The following is a 12,098-nucleotide window of genomic DNA, read 5'->3' on the forward strand; positions in this document are numbered from 1 at the left end:
CAAACGCACAACACGGCATTCAAATTGTTAGGGGCCTGCTAATAGCTTCAACTATTGTGGAAACTGGTTGGATCTTTTTCATGCATGTTGAATATAATCGATTCAGGGCCTCTATAAATCTAGACACCAGCTACTCTTCAGATTCATGAAGTAAATTACCAGTCACCAAATTGTATAAGTCTGTCAAGAGAGATGATTCAGGACATTTAGAAAAACTAGCATTAATAAACTGGGAAGGCCTGGATGTAGGCTGCAACAAGTCTAGTCTGTGAACTCATACTTTATGGAAGCAAATCAATGGAAACTATAAACCAACTCCTATTTTATAAAACCTGCCAAGTATAACTCAACTGAAAGTATGAAAACAATGTCCTGCATCATAACAAGCATGGCTATATAATTTTTTTAGCATCTGATACTTTGCTCATCGGAATTCAGATAGAAAATTAAACACGCATTCTTCATCCATTCTCTTTCTCTTTGCATCCCTTTAAACTTTAAACATTTACATACAGTTCACTGTCAATGCCAGTGACTTTGAAATGAAAATGCAAAGTGAAACGGGGAAATGCAGCTATACTCTGCAACCCGAGTTCCCTAAAGTACAGAATGGAATGAATGCAATTAAGAATTTAAGAACTTGTCAACCTTAACATTTGTTCCTCTTGATAAAAACTTCATGCAAATTGGAGGTTTCACTCCAGCCAAAGCTAGTATTGAACTTGGCAATGTCCATATCCCATCTCCACAAATCAACCCTGATGCGACTGCAGGGCCAAATGCATCAGCCTTAACTTTGTCTATCTTCTCCCAGATGAAAAGAACCAAGCTTCCAACACACATGTCAATCGCAAAGTATGATCCTAAATAGAATGGAATAGCCATTGCCATTGGAAGTGGAATATACTTGGCCCATCTCTTTGGTGTAAAATCTCGAACAGCATTGATAATGATTGCTCCAGAAAAGAAAATGTAGCAGATTGTTAAGCAGTTTTTAGGTAATGAAGAAAATCCATTTACTCCTAATATTGCCATGTTCCTGTATATAAGTGCATTGGGTGCTGGATATTCGGAGCCTATAGTCCCTATACCATCAAATGCCTTGTAAAAGAGCCAAAACACACAAGGAGAGATAACACATCCCATTGCCGTTCCAATGACTTGGCTCACAAACATGGCTCTTGGTGAAGCAAGCGTCATATATCCTGTTTTAAAATCCTGCAAGCATTGGATTTTACAATTTTGTATCTAATTAATCTGATTCATTGAAATAGATAGTGTTTGCATATTTTACTAATCTTTCAATGTATAAAACCAAAATTCTAAGTTTACAAATTATAGTTCATAGGAATATACAAGATTGAAATATATGTGGGAAGAAAAGAAGTATAGAGAAATATTTGTTTTTTATTTACCTGTGTTAAGTCTGAAGCTGTTGAGACTATGTTCATCATCACCCCACAAGCAGCAAGACCTGCAAGTACTCCCCCTTGATCATTCCCTGCCCATGCCCCAATTGTGAAAATTGCAAGCTTTCCATAAGTTGAAGCAAGTGACCAGTCAGTCAGACCACATCCATATGCATTGCAGAACGCTAGTACAGGCGCAAAGATGTAGATGACCAAGACATGGTACCATCCGAGCTGATGAAAAATTTGAGGAAGAACCGCTGTAGATATGGAAGCAATTAATACATAGCCACCAAGGGCTAGCCATGATGGTATTTGGTCCTTGAGAAATAGTTGAGTTCTGCGCTCGTCATCAAAAGAAGAAGCTTTGCCTTCAGGGGAGGCTATATCCGCAAGTGGAAGAATCATGCTAGGCTCTTTCTTTTTAAGTTGTTTTACGAATCCTGTTGTAGTTTTACCTAGAACCTTAGCAAAGTTGTAAAGTCCATCTCCCAGGATCATGGCAATTGCAATAAAAACCTGCAGTTCAATTAAGTTATATTAGATTTGATAAAAATGAAGATTATATGGGATATTGATGCAACAGAATAATGAAAGTGAAAAATTTACAAGAAACGCTTTTTTTCTTGCATTACCCGGTAGCCTTGGATTCCATGAAGATTGCTGGAAGGGAGGCCTGATTTGTACCAGTCACCTTCTCTAGTTTCAATGAGAGGCCACATGATACCCCATGAAAGAATTGCTCCGACTAACAAGGATATGTTTATGATGTATGGACAAATCATTCCTACCCCAACATAAGTAGTAGAGAAATCAAAGTAAAACCTGTAAATGTGCAAAGAAGATCAATTAGCAACTTTTAATTTTCTGGATTATGATTAGTTTTTGTGCCGTAGAGTAAATTGACTAGCTTGGCAACTCTGGCCAGTTGTTTTTCCATGTAATTCCCAATTAAACATATATGTTATGTTGTTTATCTATTAGGAAAAGGAATTAGGTGAAGGGGTACCTGTTTTCATATGCTTTAAGCCCTAAAGTAGGAAAACTTCCAAATCCACAATCACTTCCAGCAGTGAAGAACCATTGAAAAAAACCCCACAAGAAGCTGAAGGATAAGAACTTTCCTAATGCTTGCACTTGTTTCCTGATATATATATTAGGCATTCATCGAAGTCGAAAAACGTCGTATTCATTTATATTATGAAAGAGTAACTAAAAAGTTATTATTAGTCTAGCACAAAAAAGTTATTATCAATGGCACCAAAGTGTTATGAAAAATTACTTTGCCAGCTTTGCACCCTGGGGTGTGTGGAAGCTGTTGATAAGGTGAGCAGTTGCAGTACCACTTGGATATATGAGTTTGTAGTCGATGATCATAATCTGAGACAACAAATCACATTAGAAAATTATTAACAAATGAATTTAAGGCATGCTCAGAAACTCGCTTCCAACGTGGGAATTGAATTGTATAGTAAATCCGTCTAAATCTTTATAATCTATCAATCTCTCTAAAGTTTGTACCTTTCTCAGAGGTAGCACTGAGAATAGGCCTAGGAAACTGACGGTGAAGAGAAAAACAATGATCCATCCCAAACTCAGGCTTTTCGTATTCTGAGAATCATCAGCTTCTGTTACCTGCTTGCTAATTGTTTCACTCATTGCAAATAAATAGCTTCCAAATCCTCCTACATAATATACAATAAACTGCATTTAACCATATATAAAAAACCGATATCAACATAATGGTGGAGATATTAGTATATCTAAGTTATTTCTACTTCAATTTTACAAATCATTACAAAGGGTGATAATTGCATCATTGGGAAATTTTCTTTTTACAGTATATTCACACAAGTAGAACATAAAGATAAGAGGACATACCACTAAAAGCAATACCAGCTGTTGCAATGACGCAAGTTTGAATCACAGTATTTTCCTGTCTGGTAAATGGTTGCTTCAACATACCTGATCGTTCCAAGAACTTAGTCCATGTCTTAACAAAGAAAAATCCCAATAGCCCCGCGGAAACGTTAAGAGAAGGGACTATCCCAGTGGTTAAATTGAACTTCATGACTATAACACTAAGCAAAATTCCCAACACAAAGCTGACAACAAAAGCCCTGACAGTTAATTGATTTCTCCATGTAGGAACTTCCTTGTCCTTAAAAATCATTTCAATGGACATTGCTTCTTTCTTTTCATTATCACCATCCTCTAGTCCATTGTTGTGTTGCTCCATCACCTTCCTGTGGTTTAAAATTTGTTCTTCTGGCTCACGAGCCTGTCTTTCTCCGTCGATATAGCCATTCCCAGTGGCCTCATCGTCGCGAATGCTAGCCATTTTAATTAAAAAAAACGTTTGGAAATTATGTAGAATCTGAGAAAGAGGTTCCTCAGTATCACTTTATATAGGGACTTGACAGTGATGTCTAACTAGAATGAAAATTACTCTGCTTTCACAATTTACAACTACAGAAACGTTACGCTAATATCTAAAAGCTTAGCCAATACGAGAGTCTTGACATTTGTATACTGTGTACACATTAAAATTGGTCACACAAGTCAAAACAATCACAATCACATACTATAAGATTATGGATTTATATCATTTAATTTTACTGTTTTTCTACCATGTACCAGTGGGCCCACGATATATACGGAAATTTATAAATTTTAACCATTTTAATTGATGTTTTTTGTGTGTAGGGGATTCACCACTAAGAAGTAAACAATTAAAATGACTTAAAGTTACAAATTTTAGCGATTATTGTATGCCGATGGGCATTGGTTAATTTTAATAGGTTGGGGTAGAATAAAAAACCTTTAAACAATTATAGTTTTTCTCGTCAGCAAATTTTGTTGCCGTTTGATCTTCAATGCTGCTAATGTAACAATTGTTCTTCAAACACCGGCTCATTTTGACTTTTTACATACATGATTTGCACCTGTTTTCAAAATATAAATCCAATATACTAGGAGTAGTAGTAGTAGTTATATTGCATTTACTTTCCATTTTTGTTGTAATCCATGTTAGTTAGAGATAGTTAGGAGTAGGGGTGTACACGGATCGGGTTGGGCGGGTTGGGAGAATTTAGCAACCCAACCCAATTAGTTCGGGTTTTCAAAATTTCAAACCAACCCAAACCGTTTAAATTTGTAACCCAAACCAATTTGTATTGTTCGGTTTGGTTCGGTTTGGTTCGGTTTGGATCGGTTTGATCGGTTTATTAAATATACAAAATTAATATAAAAATTTATAATAAAACATGAGGTTTCAAAGTTTAAAACACTTGAAAATAGTTCAAAACAATATTACAATCCTCCATATTAAATAGTCTTAAGCATCTAATTTTCGACATCAAAAGTACTAATAATATTGCTTACGCTTTAAATATTGGAATGAATCATAAATGCAAAAAATATAACACTAATCAAACATCTATTGTTGTTACGAAATGAACTATGAACACGGAGGTTATAAGTTACATTTAGAGTTAGAGATATATGGATCTATGTAAATGGCCTAAACATAATTTTGGATTAACTTATTAGCATGTACATATATATTTTAATCGGGTTGAATTGGATTGGTTTAAAATTATCGAAAACCATATCCAAACCAATTAAATCGGGTTGACATTTTTTCAACCCAACTATATATCGGGTTGAAAAAAATCGGTTTGGTTCGGCCGAAATAGGGTCGGTTCGGTTTGGATTGGTCGGGTTGGTCAAACCGTGTACACCCCTAGTTAGGAGTTGGGAGGAAGTATTTAATGTTACAATAAATTACTTTTATTTGTGGTTAATTATGGTGATCTGTAAGGTGCAATTCCCCAGCGGTAAAAATGAGTCAGAGAACAACTGCTCACTATATTTATGCATTTACTACTATAGTTGCTCATCATAATGAAATGCAATGAATCAATTCAAAACAATCTTACTTGCCAGATTTGTTGTTTTATGCATTAACCCTTTTGGTTTTGTTTAATATAGTCTGGGATACCATGTTGAGTATAAATGCAGCTTTGTACACTCATCTGAATATACAAAGAACCAATTGAATGAGATTAGTCAGAATGACTACCAGTCCGGCCCTAAATTACCATGGATGTGAGTGGATGGCAAGCGTACAAGTAAATTTTGGGATTGTGACTTGTTATTGTACCTTTATTCAAAATGTCTGATATACTGATGTTCATGTTACTGCTAATTGAGCCGCACTTGTATGGACTGATCTTAATAAAATCTTTGAACCATACAAACACTTCATATTACAACATAATGGGCTAAAATATTGGTCATTTTCTTTTATAGTAATCAAACAACTAAAACTTTGAAGGTTTAGTCGGGGAAGGCCCAACAACATCTTATACTCTTACCTCTCCCTAAATCGAGTTGTAAATAACCAACTAACCTATACTCTTCGAGAATAGACATCAAGACAATCTCACTAGTATATCAGTCTAATAAACCAAATTATAAACTGAAAAAGGTCTTCCTTAATCTTAATTAAAACTCAATGTAAATTACTTAAGTCTTAATGTCAAACTATTTAGATCCATTATTAATACAGCACAATATAAATACGAAATAGAAACAACAAGTTATCATCATAACTCTTAAAATTAAGAGAAAGCAGCCATGGAATTTCTCATCAATGGTTATCTTTTTTGTTATTCCAAAGCTTTCAGAGGATGGTGGTCTCAACAATCATGGAAGTCACAACATATGGATCCATATTAGATGCTGGCCTCCTATCTTCAAAATAGCCTGAAAAAACGATAAAAAAAAAAAACAATCATGAGTAAATACATGCATCATGCAGAAGAAGATTAAAGTTTGTATACCTGTTATAAAGTTCTTATAGTTATAATTTTGTTTGGAACGTACAAGTATTCCCTTCCACGCCACAAGAGGTTATGAAGTTCTTAGAGTTATAATTTTTTTAGGAACGTACAGGTATGCCCTTCCATGCCACGTAATTTTCCCTTCGACTCACTATTTCTTTACTCATTAGTTTATATATTATTATAGAAATGATCAAGTGAAAGTGATGAACCTTTTCCATTCTTTTCTGTTTCACGACCAACACGAATAGAAGCTCCCCTGTCCAGGACACCCTGAGATATATTTCAAATCAATACTGAGTTAGAAGTCACCTATCTTACAGTCTGGAGGTTTTCGGATTACAATAAAGTTACAACTAAAGGATTTAAACTTATACAACTTACCCACGAGAAAGTGTGCATATTAGCTGTCTCATGGTTTCCAGTTAATCTTCTTTCATTGCCATCTCCGTATGCTGAAATGTGCTCCTTATGACGTAATCTTAGTTTCTCTATTGCCTCCTTAATAACATTGAATCCCCCATCTTCCCTCATTGATTTGGTGCTGTGATATACACAAATCATCGAAAAATTCATATAAAATTTGAGCTAACTATTTATATAAACAAACAAGTACTTTATACATATTCACGAAGGAAGCATCTAATCAAACATCACTTAAATTTCTGAAGACACGGTATGTACCTAAAGTTGGTATGCGCACCTGCACCATTCCAATCACCCTGGAAAGTCAAACTCATCATCAGATTAGACAACTTTTATAATTGCAAATGAGATTTTCGCAATAAAACTTTATTTTTGAGGATAAAATAATGATTAGAGTTTATGGCTTGGTAGAAAACCAGTTGTCTGAGTATTTGTTTTACTGCAGTAGTAGTGAATTGTTTTGACAACTATGTTATTACGGCATATTGGAATGCACACATATATAAATTGTAGGACAAATAGGACAAACCGGGATGAGTTTTGGGTCAAATGAGAGAACAACTCCAGCTATTTCTGTGATCCTCTGATAACATCAAAAAAAAAGTCATAAGCCAAATAAAATTCACACATTAAATTATTCTACTATATGGTGCGGCATATTTGATAGCGTAAGAAATAAGATTACCTCAAGAATATAACGAGCAACCCATAGTTGATCAGCTGCAGCAATTCCAGCAACAGGTCCAACTTGAAATTCCCACTAATTAACACACAAATCCTGTTAATTTATAACATACAAATGGATAATCAATGAAAACACTATCAAAGATAACGAAATACAGACTTGACTTGGCATAACTTCAGCATTGATGCCACTGATGTTGATTCCAGCAAAAAGGCAGGCCTTGTAATGTGCATCTGCAATGTCCCTACCAAATGCCTTGTCTGCTCCAATTCCACAATAGTAAGGTCCCTACAGTTCACATTGCATCAATACGCGGATTCAGAAGAATTCTAGTTTTAATTCAGTTAGTATACATGTAAGTAATAGACAGTTTTATGATCTCCTTGCAATAGGTAGAACATTAACCTGAACAACACAAAAAACATATAATCATAATGTAAGGGAATAGATAAAAAGGTGCACCTGTGGCCCAGGAAAACCACCGACCGGCCATCCAAGAGGCCAGTCGACATCCTTCTGCAGAAGAGTGTACTCTTGTTCAATGCCGTACCTATCAAAGTATTAGAATGATTATGAGATTGAGTTGAGCCGATGTACTAGTCTTGACAAACAGAAATGTTACATTATTCTCTATTACTCTTATACGATTTAAAAAAAACAGAGTTTAGTGGCTCTTATCTCTTAAAGAATCACAGAAATTCGAAGACATTTTTCAGATGGTGTGTACATGTCTCATGAGCCAAAAAAATTGTAATCATCGACAGGATAATCAATTATACATGCTCCACTGTCAGAACATCCTTCAGTACTCCATTTAGTAAATGTATGGGACTTTCAGATTACTTTTATTCATGTCACAGCCTTACCAAATGAGAAATACCATTAACTATTAAGTAAGAAGTGAATAGTTTTGTATTACATACCATGGGGCTTCAGCAACCACCTTAGGGTGACTGAATATCTCAGCTGCCTTGCTTCTTTTGTTTGTTGGTATGGGTTTTCCAGTTGGTGTATAGGCATCGCACATCACCTATCATTTGTTTCGATTCTATTATTTCTCATTTAGAATCATTAAAATACATAATGATGCATAAGTAGGAAATATTTGGTAAGTGCACTAATTAGTGTTTTACCAAAACATTTTTGCCCTTTCGGAACGGATCCTTGAATATTGCCTGGGGACTGAAAATACATATACAGAGAGAAGAAAATATGCATTAACCAGAAGATCAACATTTTTGTTCAAGTAGGGATCATTCAATAAAATTGAACAAGAACAATGAAATTTATACATAAGTTGTGAAGAAGATACATACTAGATAAGAATTTCACTGTCTTTGCCTGTAGCTTGACCTGTGCTTGATCCGTCGTAGTTCCACTTTGGTAATTTTGCAGGGTCGAATACAGGTCCCTCCAAAGTCTGTTTAACACATTATTACATACTATACCATTAACAATCGCTAATCAAACTCAGTCAGGGAGTAAACAGAACCAAAATTTTATCAGGGGCTGAAAAAAGCAAATTAAACTAGTTTTCAAAATTCCGTCAGGTCTTATAAGTTAATTTTTAATATTTTGTTCGGAGATCAGTTGGGGCTAAAACGAGGCTTAGCCACATCCTGTTCCGCCACTGATCAAATTGAATATATCAAAATTGTAATGTACCAACCCTTGCTTTGCTCCTCAAATCAGTTCCAGAACCTCCAATCCTAGCAGGTACAAGAAATTCAAGGTTAGTCATGTTCAGCTAGCATTATTAGTAAGAGATTAATAGCTCAAATTTTATCGGAGTAAATAACTATGACAAATAGTACATAAATGCAGGATAGTTCCGTTCATTAATCTCAAAAAATTAACGTCGCATCGCCATTCTGCCGATGTAAAAAAGAGATTAATAGTTCAAGTCTCGTCGGGATCAATAACAACGACCCATATGATTTAGTAACAAAGGAACGAAATAAACAATATGGTAAACTCGAAAAAAATAACAAGGTTTGTATTTGCTAACTAGTTATCGAGTTCCTCTCAGAAAAAAACTAGTTTTCGAGTACGAAGAAAAGAGGAGTATCCGATAGACCAAAATCGAAATTAAATTTTTTATAATAAAGTAAGATTACCATATGTATTCAGCAATGATCTGGTTTGGATTCTTGAAAAGATCAATGTGAAGCAGATTGCTGAGAAGAGACATGGCTTATAGCTATCAAAGTTGATGATAGAAGTATAAGGAGAGAAATTTGGTTCTTATCAAAACATATAGTAATGCTTTTGTGACGTTAAATAGTTCAAAGTATCAACTACTAACCCACAAAAGTTATGAGGAAATATAGTCGAGGCTTTGTATAGTTTTTTAGAGATAAAGAAAGAGATGACATGAGCATTGAAAAAGTTGGTCCCGTAGCCGTAACCGTACACTAAAGTATGACGCATGTTGATAACATGTTTTGTTTGTAACACAACCCGGCAAAGTCAAAATTTCAAGTACCAAACACGACAGTTACATAAGAGCATTGATTTATCCATTTTGGTTTTTGAATAACCACATATTCACGTTTTACAAAGAAAATCCCCTGCATGAACCTAATTTTATATTATTTTCTTGATCGGTAAGTAAAATTTCATCTAGATTATTACTAAAATGAAGGGTTAAATTTCTAGATTATTAATATTTCCTAGAATATCTTCTGTATCAACTCTACACATGTAATTATGTATACACATACTAGTTTCGCGGTATTATTACTTTCTTAATTAATATTTAAGAAGGTTTTCTAATAAATGAATATGATATAAATAAATTTGTACTTGAGTTTTGAATAGCCATAATTTTTTTTGAAAATTAGGTCAAGACGGCGAGGTTGAAAAGAGTCAGGGATCCTGCACATCTTATATAAAAAAATGTTGAGATTAAAAGACATTTAGCACGGAAGAAAACTCTACAACAAATATGATACAAAGAAAGCATGTTAGTTGTTCAAGCCTACTCGGCTAAATGGAGTCTTATCTCACCTCTCTAGTCGAGATTAGGGCTAGAAAAGATTCAGGCGCACCACTTTTCCTTGGATTCGATCAAGCTCACATCTCTCTTCTAGATTCGGGTTATACTTCCTATTAGATATTTGGACTTTTCTCTAAGAGATTTAGGTTCTCCTCGAGATTTAGGTTCTCCTCTCTCTAAGAAATTCGGGCTCGCGCGAAGAGATTCGAGATCTCTAACCGAGAATTAGGTTCTCTTCGCTATAAGATATTCGAGTTCTCCTCTCTTAGTTAAATTCGAGCTCTCCTTCCTTTCATGTATTCAAGTTCTCCTCTCTAACCGAGATTTAGAATCACCTCTCTCTATCTCTCTCTCTTGGATTTGAGCTCTCCTTTCTCTCATGAATTCGAGATCTCCTCTATAAGAAATTCGGGCACTCCATGCTAGCAGGAGCCCAGGCTCACTTCGCTACCACGAGCTCGGCCTCACTCCTCTAGGAGGATCTCGGACCTCGCTTCGCTATCAGGAACTCCGACCCTTATCACGGGCTGGATTTAGAATATGAGTCACGAGCCCACCATATATTTTAGGGATTAATAATAAATATGCTCATTATTTTTTTTTGATAAACAAATTTTAGCAAAATAAATGTTCATAAAATCATGATATACGAATTGCATAGTTTGTGTTTTGTTGCAGAGAGAATTTGGTATAATAATATTTTGGAGGTTTGTAGCCGGAAAAAAGATCTAGGATGGTGTTTAATGGCGGAAGAAGGTTATTTTTTATGGTGGATAACTTCTCAAAAAATGAATAGAGAATGTGTTCTTTCTTTTACCCTTTGTCAAGTGTTAGTTAACATAATCATACAAGGTGCCTACGTACAAGATCAAGACTCGCATAGTTCTTGGGAAACATGTCACACAATTAGGGTTATGGTTTTCATAGTCACAATTAGGGTTATGGTTTTCATGTCACCCAATCATCTATGGGTCATTGTCCATATCATAGTCAAAATTTGGTGACGTGGGCCGGCCTGCCACCTCAGCTCGCATCAACCTTCATGCTCGGTTATTCTCACCTCTCAAAGAAAGTCATGAAGCGAGGCACCCTAGCCTCTCGTCTTTGCTTCATTTCTACACATGTGTCCATCATTTCTCCTTCTATGGCTATAACTCGCATGACATACTCATGCGATGCGAGCCAACTATAAATTTATCTTCTAGAAGTCCCAGCTCACATCATTTTTTTAGCAATGGATGCGAGCTGAAGTTTATAGCACACATCTCTGTTGATAAAAGTTAAGAGGTTCCCAGTATGGCGGGCTCGTTACCCATATTCTAAATCATGTTCGTGATAAGAATCGAAATTCTTGATAGCGAAGTGAGGTCCGAGATTTTCCTAGCGGAGTGAGTCCAAGCTCCTGATAGCGAAGTGAGCATGGGCTCCTGCTAGCGAGGAAAACCCGAATTTCTTATAAAGGAGATCTCGAATCCATGAGAGAAATGAGAACTCAGATCCAAGAAAGAGGAAGGTGATTCTGAATCTTGGCTACAAAGGAGAGCTTATATATATGAAAGGGAGGAGAGCTCGAATCTAGCTAAGAGAGACGAACTTGAATATCTTATAGCGTGGAGAGCTTAAATCTCGGTTAGAGATCTCGAATCTCTTCTAGCGAGCCCAAATTTCTTAAAGAGAGGAGAATTTGAATCTCTTAGAGAGAGGCCCAAATATCTAATAGCGAGTAGATATTG

At 35.6% G+C, this 12,098-nt stretch overlaps 2 protein-coding genes across 2 annotated transcripts; both read right to left on the reverse strand.

Moving 5' to 3' along the window:
* Positions 1 to 439: 439 nt before the first annotated feature.
* LOC141724776 (putative metal-nicotianamine transporter YSL7) lies at positions 440 to 3,852 on the reverse strand. Its single transcript, XM_074527037.1, has 7 exons — positions 3,291 to 3,852; positions 2,931 to 3,094; positions 2,692 to 2,789; positions 2,419 to 2,553; positions 2,045 to 2,234; positions 1,416 to 1,928; positions 440 to 1,218 (listed from the first exon to the last, which is right to left on the reverse strand). The coding sequence occupies exons 1-7, from the start codon at positions 3,748 to 3,750 to the stop codon at positions 625 to 627; spliced, it is 2,154 nt and encodes a 717-aa protein (XP_074383138.1). The 5' UTR covers positions 3,751 to 3,852; the 3' UTR covers positions 440 to 624.
* A 2,033-nt stretch (positions 3,853 to 5,885) lies between these two features.
* On the reverse strand, positions 5,886 to 9,654 carry LOC141724777 (glutamine synthetase nodule isozyme-like). Its single transcript, XM_074527038.1, has 13 exons — positions 9,485 to 9,654; positions 9,037 to 9,076; positions 8,684 to 8,787; positions 8,501 to 8,549; positions 8,291 to 8,397; positions 7,830 to 7,917; positions 7,527 to 7,655; positions 7,368 to 7,442; positions 7,212 to 7,265; positions 6,941 to 6,978; positions 6,641 to 6,800; positions 6,469 to 6,529; positions 5,886 to 6,179 (listed from the first exon to the last, which is right to left on the reverse strand). The coding sequence occupies exons 1-13, from the start codon at positions 9,556 to 9,558 to the stop codon at positions 6,097 to 6,099; spliced, it is 1,062 nt and encodes a 353-aa protein (XP_074383139.1). The 5' UTR covers positions 9,559 to 9,654; the 3' UTR covers positions 5,886 to 6,096.
* Between the last annotated feature and the right edge of the window lie 2,444 nt (positions 9,655 to 12,098).

The sequence above is a fragment of the Apium graveolens genome, chromosome 5, assembly GCF_009905375.1.
Source record: "Apium graveolens cultivar Ventura chromosome 5, ASM990537v1, whole genome shotgun sequence".
Classification (NCBI taxonomy): Eukaryota; Viridiplantae; Streptophyta; class Magnoliopsida; order Apiales; family Apiaceae; genus Apium; species Apium graveolens.